At 41.9% G+C, this 18,301-nt stretch overlaps 1 protein-coding gene across 2 annotated transcripts in view; it reads left to right on the top strand.

The window, feature by feature from the left end:
• LOC119651896 (palmitoyltransferase ZDHHC6) overlaps positions 1 to 16,507 on the top strand; it is a 39,527-nt gene extending 23,020 nt beyond the window's left edge. For both annotated transcript variants that reach the window (XM_038055723.1, XM_038055722.1), the window contains exons 5-6: positions 15,287 to 15,499; positions 15,563 to 16,507. In XM_038055723.1, coding sequence (XP_037911651.1) covers positions 15,287 to 15,499; positions 15,563 to 16,027 — 678 coding nt within the window. In that variant the 3' untranslated portion in view covers positions 16,028 to 16,507. The remainder of the gene's footprint in view (positions 1 to 15,286; positions 15,500 to 15,562) is intronic.
• Positions 16,508 to 18,301: the final 1,794 nt, after the last annotated feature.

Raw genomic sequence — 18,301 nt, forward strand, 5'->3', positions numbered from 1 at the left:
CTAATTTAAAGGGGATTTCCTATTTGACGCTCGCTATTCTAACCTTTCTTTAGAATTTGTTTTTTTGGCAATAAGAAAAATGCTACGTTTTCCATCTTTCTGCCGGACTTTACCTACAATCATTTAAGCTCGGACGATCCTACCTACTTAAAAAATAAAGGGACTCTGGTGGTGGTGCCCGGTGGTAGATTAATGAGAGAATCCATCGAAAATTCCCCGCAACATCGAACACGTATGCAGAATGGTGTATTTCTGCATGGTTTGAACCAGGCTGTGTGAGAGTTCCAGGAAATCAAGGGTAGAGGTGAGATATTTAGATACAATACCTCTAGGTGACAATATTGTGGGAAGCACAACCACTTTCTTGAGACACCTAATTTCTTTGATTTCCCGTGCCAGTGGCTCATAGTTCATCTTCTTTTCCATGTATTTCCGTTCAATGTTGCTATTATGGGAATAGCAACATCAATAATATACACGGAGCGACCTATCTTGTCAACTAACAACACATCAGGCTTGTGTGGTATGTGGCAATCTGTTAGAATATATGCTGTAAGCAGAACTATCAAGTACAGCCTGCGGCTTACATCGGTAAATCGAACATGTTCCCATGCTTGTTGCAAAATTTCGATGAATTACCTTACACTCAGCATTACGTCTTTGGTGTATTGCGGGGTCGTTACAGTGCAGGCAGAATTGAGATTTTCCAACGTCTCTAACGCCGAGCCACACGTTCTGCACTGGTCGCTCGCTTTTTCGTTACGGGCTTTTTATAAACTCGGGTGGTGACCATGCCTTTCTGAACAATAATAATAATAACAATCGTTGGCGAAACAATCCAATTGGATCAAGGACTTGAAGTGTGTTAGAGCACTTCATCCAAGACCGTAACGGTACACTACAGGATTACATTACCCTAAAGATACTGAGACCATTGAGATTTGAACCGAGATCTTCCTTACACCGCCTTGTGCTCTAATCACTCAGCTATCCGGGCGGTCAAATAAATCTTTCCGTCTCAGCAAAGACGCTGTTGCTATTCGACAAATAGGTGCCAAAAACAATTCATGTGTTTACCGTGAGCCAACTTGCCGATGATGTGCCGCATCGTCAATCACGCCCCTGCCTCCGAAATCTCGAGTCAGGTTCATCCGTTCCACAGCAGAGTTTGGATGATGCATTCAGAAGTTGGACACAGTAGTCCATATCCGGCGCTGGACGTTTTCCAGACCACTTTTGGTCCACGACAATATTCCAAATGCATAAGCCAGTGAAGGAATAGGGAATAGATTCAATGCGCTTATTTTATTTTTCCCTGTCGCAGGAATTCGGACAGCAAAACACCCTTCAGGTCACCGATTCGAGCATGGGTTCCTTGCAGAATTTCTAGGTACTTGTAGAAGTCTGTCTGTCTCGATCATAGCTTCGATGTGGAGGTCACCAGTGCTATGTCCGGCATGCGGCTCATAATGACCTTTGCGGATGGCTTGGATTCGACACTTGTCTAATCCAAATTCCATCCGAATATCACGGTTCAACATGTCTACTATTCCCAACAAACTTCTAAGGTGATCGTCGATACCATCGTACAGATATCATCTAAGCACATGAAGTGTGTCAGCTCGCACTTAGCACGTAGGCCATATTTGATTGCAAAACCATGCCCTCTAGCATCATTCAGTAGCCGCGAAAGGGATTTAAGTGCCATGCAAACCCAGATGGGACCCCCGTGGAAGATTCCTCTCCGTATATCGATGGGCTCTGAGGTATTGGTACCCTCAGATTAACGCAGTGATAAGGTGGTATGGCACCCTTTCAAGAATGTCGCCAAGAACTTTTTTAGTTTAAGGTCAATGCGATACAGACCTGGGACATCGATTAGCTAGGTGTGCGGGATGCTGTCAAAACCTTGGCCTAATCGATATAGCGACTAAAGAGTTTTTTTGACCACCAGGCCCTTCTGCTTCTCGGACAGAATGTTGTTGGTTTTGAGGTGCGCATTCCCGCTTCCACTAATAATGGACGTTACGAATTTATAGAAGGTTGATAAACAAGTAATCGGTCTTGTGTCTGCGGAGTCCTACACCATGTCCTTTTTAGGGACAAGATAGGTAATTCCCGTAGTGAGGAAAGGTGGAAATTCCGCCGGCCGATTTGTTTTATGATTTATGCTATGTGTCAACCGTCTGTGTAAACTGGTAAACTTTTTATACGTCTGGTAAACTTCTGCACCCGATCCAAACCAGGGCCTCTTCAATTTTTCAAGCTGTTTATGGCTCGCCGGTAACATCCGCAAAATTCATGCGCGGTGCAGTGGCATTGTGGGTGCCTTCGGCGGTGATCCACTCAGCATCCTAGGCGGGTAGCCCCCAAAGTCCATCCCAATATTTTTCGTTTCTGTTTCTATTGGGATTCGTTGGGTGATCTGAAAAAACTCCGCTGATTCCTCACGTACGTTGCATTCTGCAGTCTGGAGTGACTTTCGCCATAACGAGGCAATCGAAAGCATACGACAGAAAGTTTCTGCTTTAGTGTGTCCACAATTTCAACTACGAATGTCTCACTGGGAATGACAGTTCCTGTAAACCCACTAGAATTTATTTTTTACCCGTCTGCTGGCATTGTCAGAGCTGACTTGAATCAGCCTAGCAAGGTTCTACAATTCTCGAATTTGCTTGAGATGCATAGAGCCTGGGGATACCTGGTCTATGCAAAGGAGCCATTTCCGAGAATTCTATACACGCTCTTTGAATTCGTCCCGAACATCAGTGGAGACTTCAGCCGGACAGTGAAGGAGAGAGCTACGCGAGTACTGAAACTATTGGCTGCAGTGCGGCGCGGTGTTGTTGATGCCCCCATTGACTCCTGGTGACCAGTTTCTATGACGAACTTAAGTCGAACACATTCCCTGATGATGGCCGGGATTGTGTCACTGCGAGTAATAAAGCGGTACTAGTCTGCGACTCGCTCGGACCTTAAGGGGGTCATCCCGTGTGTCAGATCCGCTGAATCGAATTTTTGTTTTTGGCATCAATTGTATCTAGATATAGTGTAGAACATCTGGGCAAAGTTATTTTTTGATATTCGGAGTCGTTCGGAAATTATATGTAGTGTTAAACACGTGATAAACCAGATTTATGTCGATCGCCGTAATAAAGCTTGTATTTATCGGTCCGAATGATTTCCCCTAAAGGACAAGAATTGAAGCTAAGGCTGTACATGTGTTTCTTGAAGAAACCTAAGGTTTATGGACTAGAAATGGAAGATTAATTGTCAGTTAAAGTTTTATGGCTGAAAATCGCATTCTCCTTTTTAAATGTGTTTTTCTCGAAATTGCATGTTGAAAATCAGCTGCCACCATAGCCCAAAATCTATCCAACGAAATTCTTTGAAATTTTCACGGCTTACTCAAAACATATTTCGACGGTCCGCAAACTAGGAAAATTGCGATTCATTCAGTCGTTTTTTTTATTCATTGAAGAAGCCGTGCAAAAACAGCAAAATTCACAAAAAGAAACTTTAACACAGCACCAAAAATTTAGCTTTTAATATTTTTTAATAAAAATACCTTTTTTTGGAGATGGGGGTATAAATTGCTCTGTATTTCAATAACCAACCATGCGATCAGGCTGGAAAAATTACTATGCACGCTCACGATATTAATAAATCTATGGTGAAAAATTCGTATTTGTATATTTATCCAGTTGTTCACAAAAAAATCTAAAAAAGCGAAAAAAGCAGCCCTCACACGGGATGACCTCCTTAAGTTTGTCCTTCGATGGATTTGCATTTTATACCTAACTGCCAGTCTGCAAGACTTGCGAAGATCCTGTACTTTCGCACCTACTTCCTGAGCCTCTGTAGTGGCGTACAGGCATTCAGACTGAAGCTATCCATCCTTCTCCCTTTCACTATCGGGATTGGGATCGGCTACGGCAGAGTTTGATATATTATTATTGAGATCTTATTATTATGCAACATTTTTTAACTAATGAATTGGATAATCGTTTGTATTTATTTTTTTACGAATAAAGAGAGCTCCTCCCTATTTGTAGCACTCTAGAAACAAAAATTCAAACGTTTTCCTGTTATGTATACTTGCCTCTACCATCCGAACCACGATAAAAATTCTTACTAAAGATGAAAATGACGGAGTTGTGAAGCAAATCTTCAAAACTCGGATTTATTTTTCATTGGAAATCCAAAATAAAAATTCGAAATTTTTAACGAAAATACATCATTATGGACCAGAACTACTAATGTGTAGAATAATGTGTAAAAATTTCAGCTCCATTTATGACCATAGACGGAGTTATTTGTATGGCCATCTCAACAAAGTAAACATCGCACATGCACTAGAACACATGCGATATGTTTACACTGCTTGACTTGCTATTCACTTTATCTTATACGCGGTCAGTTACTGAAAATAAAATAATAATCATGTTATTTCTCGATACGATTTATGATCATTTAGAAATGCATGGGAGAAGCTCTGATAATTTACAATGTGTACTCGTATATACATTGTAAATGATCATACTACGTATTACTACATAACACTCTCAAATTGCCATCTACCGTATCAAGCCATTGTTGCTTCGGTTGGCCTTTTGGTCGTTTTCTATCGACTTCAATGCTCAACAATCTAGCTAGTGAGTTCTCTTTAGCGGGAATCACATAACCATACCATCGAAGACGTCTCTGACAATTTTTCCACGATGGGAGCAACGCTATATCTATGAGTATCCTCATTTCGGATGTCATTATGGTGTGTCACACCACTGATCCAAAATAACATTTTTGCCTCCATTACCGCGAGGTGCCATTCATTGTCTTTGACTGCACAGGACCATGGGAGCCGACAAGGCGAACGACACTGCAGTATATCTTACATTTGAGATGTTAGTTGATGCACCGATCACAAAGAACGCTAGTTGTGGAACACCACTCATTTAAGTAGCAGTAATGCGAGAAGCAATTTTATAACACAATTCGCCTTTAGCTGATAGAATTGATCCGATTTACGGATTTATTCGGAGATCGTACTTTTGTGGGGCGATTATTGTTGCTAAAGATCAGCTTTGTTGTCAGATTTTTTTATAGGATAATATATAGGACATAGGGTAGTATGAAGGGCGCCGTTTCACTTCGGATCGCTGTAGAGCAACTTAATCCAACACACAGGTTCCTCTGACTCTATGTTTTGGCACAACCTATGGTAGATAAGTACGTTGTATCTCCAGATTCACAGCATAAACCATTTACACTGGATTGTCGCAGGCTATCATTTTCACCTTACCCAGTTTCTTAATTCATTTGCCTTGATTCCTTATCCAAAGTTAGAAGCGAATAGTTTAGGGTTTAGTAATTTTTACTGTGCTGTGTTCCACGGCAGTTCATGTTATTGGTTAGTGTTGATACCATATTATCAATTTTATGAAAATCGACCAAACAGGTTGGGTCTAAAGTTTGGGGATCGATATTTCCATTTAGAAATATTCTGAAAACATCATAAGTTCTGCAGCATGCATCCTTATTGATGTCGTCACTGGAAGTAGGAGTGTAGTACACATTGAGCTTAGGGATCAGCTATGTTTACCTTATCATCGCGAAGCAATAGGTCGGACTAGAAGCGTAAGCACTATATTTGGGGGAAAGAGCTTTAGCTATATATTATTCTGCTGACCTATATTATATACTATATAATTCTAATGACTTAAGACTTGCACCCCCGCATATAAAGATCATCTATATTATGATATACAGAGACCATGTGTTACCAATTGGCTGGGAATCTCCGGGGTCGGCAAATCTTTTGATACTTTTCTTCTTATTAGAAAATTATCTTCGAACTTTTTCAAATTAAATGCTTATGACGTGTATTATTATTCGTAATAAATATTTCAATACGCTAGTTGGATGAAAAGTATGTTCAGGATTATCATGAACCAACACATTGTACATATCAAGTCGTAGAGAATATTACCAGCTTTATTTACTCTTGCAAAGTTCGATATTCAATGCCTACCTTCTTTTGTTCCCGGAAAATATGAATATTTCTTTTGCATCGTTCCTGTCAATTTTATAGTTAGGAAAATTAAGTTTATCATTAGTATTTAACGAGCTGATGAAATGCAACGTTTCGATTCCTATTTTGCGATTTGTGCATTTTAAACGAAAATATTTACTTTAAAATAAAGCAATAGGACAGTTAATGTCTTTGTTGGCGAAAACTGTCGCACTGTCCACGCTTGAAGGAAGGGTGGGTTTTCCTGAAAAATTCAATATTTGGGAATTAGTTGTAAAGTTTTTACAATTATGATCAATTAATTTCTCTCATTTATATGTATTCTCACAAATTGCGCACTTCTTTTCGTTGCTGAGAACTGTAGTTTCGACAAATGATCAAACGTTACCTCATCTCTGCCCTGAAAGCAGCATGGCTGAATTGACTATAAGCTTAGATTCCGGATAGCTGAGTGGTTAGAGCACAAGGCTGTCGCACGGAAGGTCGCTGTGAATGAATACCTGCGTCAAATCAGGGTAATAAGCACGGGCGGGCGAGTTATGGGTTATACATTAACCCTTTTTAAAAAAAAAAAACAAAAGTTTAAGTTTTTTAACGATTTATTAGGGCAGCATTTCTGCCAAAATCCCGATTACAACTTCTGCTGTTAATTTATATTTCTGACTTTTATACATTTTATTTTATGCTTACTTCGAAAATGCACATCCGGCATATGCTAGAAAGATATCTGATACAATGAACTTGCCGGAAAAATGTATTTTATTACGAATTTGTAAAAAGTGCAATTTAGAATAAATTTATGTTTACCTAAGGTAAAAATATGAATATTCCCATATACCGCGGAATGTGCTACTGCTTTAATTTTCCTCATGTCGTTCAACTTAGTGCATCTGCTTAAGAGGAGAAAGTAATAAGAATCGCATTTGCTTTCTCTTCGATCTCCAAAAGGAGCAATTTTCGTAAGGCGTTTAATGGCTTTTCAATTTTCATCTCATGTTCCTCGATACTTTTTAAAAATAATCCCCCACCATGCATGCCATAGTGCGCAATCTCCACAATGTGTAATCTACCCACTGTAGCTTCCGTCGTCTGGCCAACTTGCCCATGGGTGTCTGGCCATAAGCTGACCTATTTCAGGTCGGAGTATCACGATGACACGGCATAAACTCGAGTTGATGGAGGCTTGGAGTTTCCAAGTAGCAGTGGCTGTGGTTTTCCATATGCTTTTCCTAAACTAAGTGTAAGTATTGAGATAGTTGCTTTTCTAGATTTTGGAGAACCTGTTAATGGGTTCGCTGTCGTCGGCAGAAACAACACCACCCACAAATTCGATTCGATATTTTCATCTTTAATAAAAGTAGTAGTAAGAATGCGATAACCCGTCAGATTAAAACCTTGGTTTTGGTAGGGTTTATCTTTAGTACAAATCTGCTTATCTACTTCTCCAAATCCGGAACAATTTCGGTAACGATCATTATTCTTTGAGATTCTTGGAGAAAAATATCATGGTTCCTTGAACCCCTCCTCCAACCAAGACAGCATTGAAGATATCATTATTAAAGAGAAAAAATAAGTTTCGTTGGGAGAATGCTGCTCTGTCAATCCCCTTTTTAGTTTAGATTTATATAATGTTTGAAAACAAGTAGAAATTTTAAAGATTTTAATTCTTGTGGTTTCTTAATCTAGAAATTTTTATTGAACTTTTGGCACCCCTTCGAAAACCGAGACTTGATAGCAATTTCAATAGTCTTCCTTGTACAAAACCCTATGAGTGAAGCCTTTTTTCGGGGAAGTAATGTTTTTTCTTTCAGGAAGGTTCACAATTCCAGCCTTCCCACCAAAACTCATGTCAATCGGTGTTAATTTTTCCGAGAAAAGTACATGTGACTGACAGACTGACCTTAAAAAGAGCAAATTTGTTGACTAGCCGCTTGAGAATTTCAATTTGAGATTATTACCGGATCATAATTTCCGCGTTATATTTAAAAGGACTTCCAAACCCTGACTTTGGCACGGCAATCAAAGCGTCCATTGAAATAGGTACATAATCTTCGATAACAATGCCGAGGGTATCCTAAGAATTATTTTTTTTTTGCTGCTTGAGAGGAAATTCCTTCTATTGAAGGTAAATACATTTATCTTGCACTCTGATGAACTTTCCAACGATTATCGCAAGTAGTTGGAATTGTTCATATACTGTCTAGGAAACATGATTCCACGACTTGGGAGCGGATGTCCTATCTGATACTGACTACGGACATTAAAATTGCGAAGTATTATGAAACACCTACTGCTGGGGAATTTTTTATGAAGATCAATATAATCAAGCCCTACAAAATTACATTGTGATCGCGATAAGATCTTAATATAAATGAGATTTTCTCAAAACCTTGTTCAAATACGTAAGACACAATTCTCAATGAACCCAATCATTTGGTAAAAAGCATTCAAGTAAAAACCTTATCAAAATCTGCATGAAATTCGATCCAGATGCAAAGTACATCAGATAACGACTAAAAATCGGTCAAGTTCCGATCGTGAGCGATAGTCAACTGTGAATTGCCACTCTGGCAATAGTATTGCCGCCGAGCCACCATGAATAAAGTGAGAAAGTGTTACCGCTTACAGAACTGTAAGAACCATAAACGTTTAAAAGAAAGGGGAAGTGAAAAAGCTGTCTTGCTACTTTGCAGTTAGATATATTAAACTGCGAAAGAGTCAACCAAGCAAATTAGTAAAAGTTAAAATCGAGTAAAGAACGAAACCGCTTTAAATGCCCATAAAAAATATCTCCGCTCCCAATGTTCAAAGTAATAAAAACTGTAGAGCCAGGAAATGGAATCATAAAAAAATATGCAGCTCCGTCGCAGCGGTAACAACAGGCCACGGGTTCTAGATGCAAACCACTTCGACGAACTTTGAAAAACGCTCCTGCAGGCGCTAGCGCCGAAAAGACTCATAATATTGTTTTACTGAGAAAGCAAAATGCGAGCCTCATTCTCTGACCTTGAAGAAAAATATTATTCAGGAATTGTAAAAACCTTTGTCTCATTAGACACAAGTATCAACGCGACTTTAGGAGGTTCGAGCACCAACAACTACCACGTTCATTATCGCTGTAATAATTGTGATTGCACACACAGGCCAAGTGAGCATTCTAAAGTGCCAGACGAAAATCCCAAATGTGTAAAAGGCGGCGAAAACGATCATCAATACATTGACAGCAAGGTTCGTCAGTGCACTGAAGAAATTGTAAATCATGCGACGTGCTTGACCTAATCACACTCTTAATCGCCGAAACCTCATTTCCATTACTCCACTACAAAAAAAAACTACACCATATGGTAATTCCGCCGCCAGTCGCTTGACTGAATGCCGCATCCCGCAATGTCGCTCAAGTGTGTATTGCTGCATCATCATCATCAACGGCGCAACAACCGGTATCCGGTCTAGGCCTGCCTTAATAAGGAACTCCAGACATCCCGGTTTTGCGCCGAGGTCCACCAATTCGATATCGCTAAAAGCTGTCTGGCGTCCTGGCCTACGCCATCGCTCCATCTTAGGCAAGGTCTGCCTCGTCTTCTTTTCCTACCATAGATATTGCCCTTATAGACTTTCCGGGTGGGATCATCCTCATCCATACGGATTAAATGACCCACCCACCGTAACCTATTGAGCCGGATTTTATCCACAACCGGACGGTCATGGTATCGCTCATAGATTTCGTCATTGTATAGGCTACGGAATCGTCCATCCTCATGTAATAATAATAATAATAATCGTTGGCACAACAATCCATATTGGATCAGGGCCTTGAAGTGTGTTAGAGCACTTCATTCAAGACCGTAACGGTACACTACAGAAGATTGTAGGAGACAATGTGGTCAGCATTGCGCTCGCCCGAGATTATTACCCTGATTTGACTCAGGTACTCATTCACAGCTGAGTCGACTGGTATCCGACGTCAAATCACGATACAAATCCCTCTGCCACCAGCGAGATTTGAACCGCGACCTTCCGTACGACAGCCTTGTGCTCTAACCACTCAGCTATCCGGACACACATCCTCATCCTCATGTAGGGGGCCAAAAATGCGGTTTGATGTTGTTGGTAGATTCGTCTTCGGCGCTGACGTTGCCACCATATATTTTGTCTTGCCTTCATTGATGTGCAGCCCAAGATCTCGCGCCAATCGCCGCCTGCTCGATCTGGATGAAGGCAGTTTGTACGTCTCGGGTGGTTCTTCCCAAGATGTCGATATCGTCAGCATAGGCCAGTAGTTGGGCGGACTTGAAGAGGATCGTACCTCTTGCATTTACCTCAGCATCACGGATCACTTTCTCGAGGGCCAGGTTAAAGAGGACGCATGATAGCGCATCCCCTTGTCGTAGACCGTTGTTGATGTTGAATGGTCTTGAGAGTGATCCTGCTGCTTTTATCTGGCCTCGCACATTGGTCAGGATCAGCCTAGTCAGTCTTATTAATTTCGTCGGGATACCGAATTCTCTCATGGCCGTGTACAGTTTTACCCTGGCTATGCTATCATAGGCGGCTTTAAAGTCGATGAACAGATGGTGCAACTGTTGTCCATATTCCAACAGTTTTTCCATCGCTTGCGCAGAGAGAAAATCTGATCTGTTGCTGATTTGCCTGGAGTGAAGCCTCTTTGGTATGAGCCAATGATGTTCTGGGCGTATGGGGCTATCCGGCCTAGCAAGATAGTGGAGAATATCTTATAGATGGTACTCAGCAACGTGATACCTCTATAATTGCAGCACTGTGTGATATCTCCCTTTTTATGTATGAGACAGATAATACCTCATTGCCAATCATCAGGCATTGATTCGCTGTCCCATACCTTGAGCACAAGTTGATGGACCACTTGGTGTAACTGGTCGCCTCCATATTTAACCAATTCGGCTGTAATTCCATCGACTCCTGGCGACTTATGATTTTTTAGCCGGTGAATTGCACGGACTGTTTCTCCTAAACTTGGTGGTGGCAGTATTTGTCCGTCGTCTTCAGTTGGCGGGACCTCCAACTCGCCGATGTTCTGGTTGTTCAGTAGCTCATCAAAGTACTCAACCCATCGTTCCAATATTCCCGTTCTGTCGGAAATCAGATTTCCCTCTTTGTCTCGGCAGAATGAGCATCGAGGTGTATAAGGCTTCATCCTGCTGACTTGTTGGTAAAACTTCCGCGCCTGGTGCGGTTGCTCCCTGTACTTTTCTAGTTCACAGACTTGTTGGTTCTCCCAGGCTTCCTTTTTCCGTCTGTGAAGTCGCTTCTCCGCTCGCCGGAGTTCGTGATAAGTCTCCGCGCGTGCCCGCGTTCTTTGAGAATACAGCATTACTCAGATGCAGTGTTCTTCTGTTCCGTTGCTAGCTTACATTCATCGTCAAACCAGCCGTTCCGACTCCGTTTTGCGGCTGGGGCCAAGTATGCTTGTGGCCGTATCCACGATAACGTTCTTCAGGTGATTGTGAAGACCATTTGTTGATGCTTCATCTCCAGGTCCTCTGTTGACTGCAGTTATTGCGGCATCCATTTCCCTCTTATAGGTGTCGCGGAGGGTTGTGTTGTGGATGGCTTCAGTGTTCACTCTCACCTGATTGTCAGAGGTGATTCTAGGTGGTATTGTTATTCGAGCTCGGAACACCATATTGCTGCATACAAAACCTTAAAAAGATATTTTGACAGGCAGTGCAGTTTCTCGCCGCGACGCGTAGCGTAGATTTCCCTCTACGCCACAGTGATCAGACAACGGAGTATTCAATCTATATGTATGAACAGTCAAATGAGTTCTGCATTCATGAACATTTTTTTAAGTGATTAGAAACTGCTCAACACCCTCAGTGTATCTAGAGCTGCACCGGATGTGGTGAGCATGGGTAATATCCAGCCCAAGAAGGCTACATACAAGAGACCTAACTACCGACTTAATACTTGAATCTGTATGATGATAAACGAGAATTCTTGAAGCTTCAATGCCCACCTGGTCACTCTACCATGAAAGTCTGACTGGTTAATCAGCCATTTGAGCGAAGCGTGGACAGTTATCACTTCGAGTGTTGTGCCTTCGACGTACGCTCTAAAGTTGCGCACTGCCTCCAGGGCTGGCAAACATTCCTGTTCAGTGACAGTGTAGTTTCCCTGAGGCTGAGTCAGCTTCTTTAACGTATACGCTATCTAAACTTCATCTCCCTCCTTTGTCTTCTGTGTCAGCAGCGCTCCTATGCCATGTTGATTTGCGTCACAATGGATAGCGAAAGGTTTGGAGAAGTCCGGGCTGTGCAAGACCGGAGCTGGCGAGAGACTCGTTGTCAGAGCGTGAAAAACCAAAATGGTTAATGGTGCGGTCAACGAAGCGTAATTTGGCACAAATGGCTAATAACATCCACACATTCCAAGAAACCCTAACCGTTTGATGGTTTTCGGCCGCGAAACATTTTTGACGGCGTGCACCTTGTCGGGATCGGTACAAATCGTGATGATGTGCCCCAAATATCGAACCTCCTGCATTACAAATTTGCTCTTCCGGACGTTCAATGTCAAGCCAGCGCGTCTCATACAGAGAGCCACTTCCCTTGAGAGCAACAAGTGCTGGTCGTAGACCACTGTGATGAGCAGTAAGTCATTTAATTATGCGAAAACTTGATTGCACAAGTGTGTAGGGATGATTTTGTCCATCAGTCGCTTCGTGGTTTAAGGTGCATTACAAAGCCCTAACGGCATAGTCGCCATTAGGACTTATAAAGCGGTCGTCCTGGGACTGTGAAGACAGTCTTTCTCTCTAGACGACTCATTCAGTGAAAATTTCCAGAACGCATCCTTCAAATCTAGACCCGTAATAAATCAAGCCTTCGAGAGACGGCTGAAAATCCCCTCGATGAGAAGTAAAGGATAAGCGTCCTTCATAGTTACACTGATCACTTTTGCGTATCAATGCAAAGACGCACTTTACCAGGTTTCACCACAAGGGTGTGAACATACTAAAGGTGCAAACAAATCCTATGCGAGTTTTAACTTGAGCAGAAAATAAGGTATAAATTTTGGGTTAACGATGAGATAAGGGGGAACGACATTGATTCCGTCCGGACGAAATCCGAAGGTAAACAACAATCAGTCCTGAGACATATGCGGCATCCGCATATGGGCGGATATCATTGATCCTCCCGACAGTCCTCCCTCACGTCAACACTCTCTCGGACTCAGCAGAATAGCTGTGCAATCGGTTGTGTGTGTTTATCTTTCAGAATCCGATGCGGACCCACGCACTGGAAAAGACCCGTGAATTTTGTGCAGTGACACATGAGGGATTGAGGTGTCCCCACATCTTTTTGGGTCTCCGACGACTCAGGATGGTCGTCTGACCATCGACAATCCGATTTAGTCATTATAATATGTCATAGTACAGAAGAATACGTATATTTTACTGTCAGCAATTTCTAAATTCGTCGTTACAATATCACATCACTTTGAAAAATTACACAATTGTTTATGACTTGTCACATGGGTACCAAAACCATATAGGTTCCATCGACACACATTTCATGTAAAACATGCGCAGAACACACAGATGGAAAGTCGACCGTTGACGTTATTCACAGGACCATCGAAAGATTTGATGTGGTAGACACTCCTGAAATTAATGCGATCTGCGGCATCTTCCGCTTCCCTGATCAGCGCAATAGCAAATTATCTCTTGTCACCGTGTACACTACATTGAACTTCTCAGGATTTGGCTCGGTATCGGAGTTCGGGCGCGTCACGCCTGCCATCATTCGCAGCGATCAGTAGAACCTTGAACCCCTTCCGTCCATCGATACGCTTCCATGATTCCGCAGTCAGCCAGATCTTATAACGCCCCTGCGAGAAGTGGCGGATGCAACACGCAAGCGACTGTCAGATCTCAGATCACCCATCACGATCGCAGTGTCACTTTTAGGAAGCGTGTCCAAAACCGCGTTTAATTGCTCGTAGAAGCAATGCTTCTCCACTACATCGAAAGTCTCCATTGGTGCGTGTACAATTGAATCCTGAACTAAAATCTTGCAACCTGTCAGAAACCGGTTCCCATATCAAGAGAACCCACATTGCGGTAGCTGTCAAAGGCAAGCCGACATCGGATTCGCGTCTGCTACCACTTGGCTTTCCAAAGTACAAGGCAAATTGCCCCAAGAAGGAGAGGAGTACTCTCTAGAGCCTCACCATCTTACTTCGGTTCGGCCCAGAATGTCCAGTTTATATCGCTGGAATTCCCACCCAGGTTGGAGAAAACAAGCATTCTGAGGACCCTCGCTACCGTTGTCGAGGAGCGTGCGCACATTCCAGTTTCAGAACTTGCAGAATGAATTCTCCTGGAAAATGAAAAACTCCTCAAATGTTTTAGTGAAAATAGAGCCTTCAAAAACCGAAAAGGAAATGGAAACATGTTGGAATTTTGGAATCAATCTTAAATTTAAAAAGCTTTCGAAACTTACCTCTCTATTAATATGAAAATGGACGTTATCAATATATTACATTCTTTATAGTCGGAACTTTTTATTACCCTCTCAAGAATTTCGATTTCAACTCCAAAAGAATTTAGTGTTTAATGAATTTTATTACAAACCGTTTGCTGTTTATAACTTGCCTCCGACAAATTTGTTTTCACATTTCGCCACTGTAAGATTAGCAACCGAAACCCACCATGCCTGAAACCATAGAAATGATTCACCACAAAACTTGAGCAATTTCAATAATTAAAACTTCATGCGTTATTAAATTTCACGTAATTACGAAGGGACTTGAAAGAAAAGGAAACTAGAACAACTAACAAAAGGAGGAAAGGCCACGCAATTCACTTTACCAAGAATAGTATGGAGTATGTATATATTTATGCGGAAATCCCTCTTTCAATATTATTGTGAGACATGCACTGCTGTAAAACACGCACATTTTATCGTATGTGAATTGCCAGAAAATGTCATGTAGGTGTTACGAAACGGAACCATACTAACCCGTACCATTCTAACAAGGCAACAGGTATCTTTTTGTCGGATAACTTTTGTTTTGTAGAAAACAAGCATATTTTCAAGGACGAGTAAGGCATTCATTACCTCTCCAATATCGCGATTTTGATTCATTTATTTTTTTAAAGTAATAGAAACTACGTGAATTTTGCTTGTTCTACACAAGCACAGCTCAGTCGTTATTATTTCCATTTTGTTTCAATTCTAATGAATATGCAAACATTTTGACCATATTTTCTAGATACGCGCTATCATGAGAAATCGGACGGGAATTGAAGACTGGATTCTGGAAAAAGCCAACTACAGACGCGAAGGCACTTCCGAAAAATTTGTGTACCCCTACGATTTGGGGGTCAAAGAAAACATTTTCCAAGTATTAAGCTTAACTTGCACGCCGATTGGCGACGGTATAACTTGGAAAGTGAGAGACGATTGTGATCAATACACGCTCACAGTAAGTACTCCACTTGCCTAAAATTTAACCAATTTGAAACCACTTTATATTTGATGCTTCCAGTGTGAACAAATTGCCCAGAAAGCGGAAAAACGAGCCCGCACCCGCGTGTACAAAATCATACGACCCGCCACCGGAAGCTACATCCCTTTATTTTCTCAAGGCTTTAAGGTTTGCTTGTCCCCGCCTTGCACCGACGAGCCCCGTATAAAGCTAGAAGTCGGTGATACTGTCCGTGTGACACGATGGCGAAAGCACTGGCTCTTCGGTGAACGAGAAAGCCCATCTTCTGTCGCCATCAACAACGAAAATACAACATCGAAATCCAAATCGAATTCGATATCGCCAAAAAGATTGCCACGTGGATGGTTCCCGCGTCGTTGCGCTGTGGAGCTTGTACAGCCTGATGACGATCGAGGTACCATTCAATATAACGAAGATGAAGAGATCAGTGGTAGTTACGATCAACACCAAGAAAGCGACGAACATAATCATGTAGACTGTCAAGAGGAGAAAAAAACTAAATAGAGCGAATTTTAGATACTTGTAAGTATACTGCTATGCTTGGAAGACCGTTAAAGACGACTACCTCAACTCATTCTCTAAACTAATATCACAGTCCTCGCAGATTCTTATACTATACTAAACTATTTTAATTCAACATATCTCTTCCTCTCCCGCATTGAAGACTCCTCCTCTTCCTATTGTAATCCCAGTCGTCCAATGTTAGCACTTCCGACATTTCTAGTATGCCTTAGTTTCTGCCCGCATCATCTTGAAGAATATCTTTGCCTGTCTGATAAATATCCAGCAACATTTTGTGAATATCGCAGTCATAGGTCGACATCAATTAATTGTAATGACAAAATTATGGTTAAGCTTAGGAACATGTTCTCTTCTATCTACTTAATTATTGTATTTTTAATTTAGTATACGGTGATATTTTTTGTAATTTTATTAACGAAAAGAGAAAATATATCAGAGAAATATTTTATAACATTGAAAAAACAGAGTTTCTTGATTTTGATAGTTCTGGTATGGATTGTCTTAAGGGGTCCTGAATCCCCAACTAAATTTCAATTCGTTGAGATTTTACTCGATTGAATGTAGATTCAAAAATATCCGCAGGATTTGAAAACGAATATCTTTTGAAATGCCCAAAAATCAAAAGTCAGTTTACGGCGGAAGTACTGGCCATAATCTCCAGCGCATAACCAACGAGAACGAGAGTAGGAGTAGTATAAACCAACAGTCTTTATACTAAAAGTGAAAGTGGAATCAACTAAAATACGCGATTAAAACAGTCACAGTAGAAATCATTACTCATGAATCTTGATGTAAGAGAAATGTTTTTCGATGACGACTGTCGTCAAGCAATTGGTGAGTCCTTGAGGGTTTACGTGAGCACCTGTCTGGACGACTTAATCCCACGGTCTTCTTAAGACACGGATTGATTTCGTGACCACAATCAGAGCCCCGCTGAGACAAGCAACAATGGTACCAGTCTATACCAAGTGCATGGCTTAGCATTCATACTGGTAGATGCAGGACCTACCTCAATCTCTACCGAACTAAGGAGTACGGCACCCGTGTTGAAACGCAACACCACGCCGAGGCCCGAAGGTCTCTTCTCGCTTGAGTATAACCAATAACCCCCATGAAATTCCCACTAGGGGACCAACCGTAACAACCGAGCTGTACTGTCTGATCACCCTGATTAGGCCTTTGGAGCATTCGCCTACTGCATCACGGCCGTCAAGCCACAGTGAGTACAGCGTCTCCCGGTGTCACCACTATGGAGGTTCTCCTCGGCCACTTGGTTTTAGTTTAGCCGACAGGGTTGCCGCCCCGTCTTCCTCATCGCCACCTCTACGAAGGCTCTTCTTGGTGAAGTTTAAACAATCTATTGCGTATCCCCCATTAACACCCTGGACCGTTCCATTCGACCAGCAAAGTTCTCTCAGCCGTTCCTCTTTCAAGTCCGTAACCATAAACCCATTTCCGACTCCACAGAATAATGGTTAGCTCGTCCGCTGCTTCATTGCCTTCTAACCCAATGTAGCCTAGAACCCAGAGTAGAGAGTTTTATTGAGGGGACCGAGCGTATTGACTCTCTTAAGACGTTCCCATACCAGTTTGGAATTTACCTGGTAGGAGCTACGTGCCTTAATAGCCACTTGGTTCTGCCTTCTATAGATCCTTTTGAGGTTGAAGAAGGCTTTCGGAATAAACACGACTCTTGCCCGTCTCCGCGTACTTGATATATATAGGAGAAATTCGTGAATTTCTAAGCCTCTCAAGAGTAGGGCTGGGAAAATGCCATATAATCCGGGTGATTTCAGTTGTGTAAAGGTTCCCATTGCCCATCTTACTCTAGCTTCCGAGCATACCCCTTTCGCTAGTTTCCCGTTCACCTTTTTCCCGTTTCTGTCTGTTGTTGAGGTGTCAGGCAAAATGCCACCGTGGAATAAGACCCCGGGAAATGAGTTCTGAGAAGCCAATTCATCCTGTCCTCTTCATTCTCGGCAAATGTCCCATTTTCCTTCTTCAGACACACAGAAAATATTGTCCTGTCGTTGGTTATAGCTTCATATAACCTGGTTTGTTCTATCCACTCACAGAATTCCCTGATCGCGTTGCTATATGCCACCGTTCACCTGTAGATGAGCCATGTTGTCACTCAGGTGTCTTGTATTAGAGTCCCAGTATGTTCTCCTGGGTTATCTTATTCTATTTACTACCAAGTTGCTCTCAATGTCCAATTTAATTATTCTGTGATCCGACGTAGAATGCTCATCCATC

The sequence above is a fragment of the Hermetia illucens genome, chromosome 3, assembly GCF_905115235.1.
Source record: "Hermetia illucens chromosome 3, iHerIll2.2.curated.20191125, whole genome shotgun sequence".
NCBI classification, from domain to species: Eukaryota; Metazoa; Arthropoda; class Insecta; order Diptera; family Stratiomyidae; genus Hermetia; species Hermetia illucens.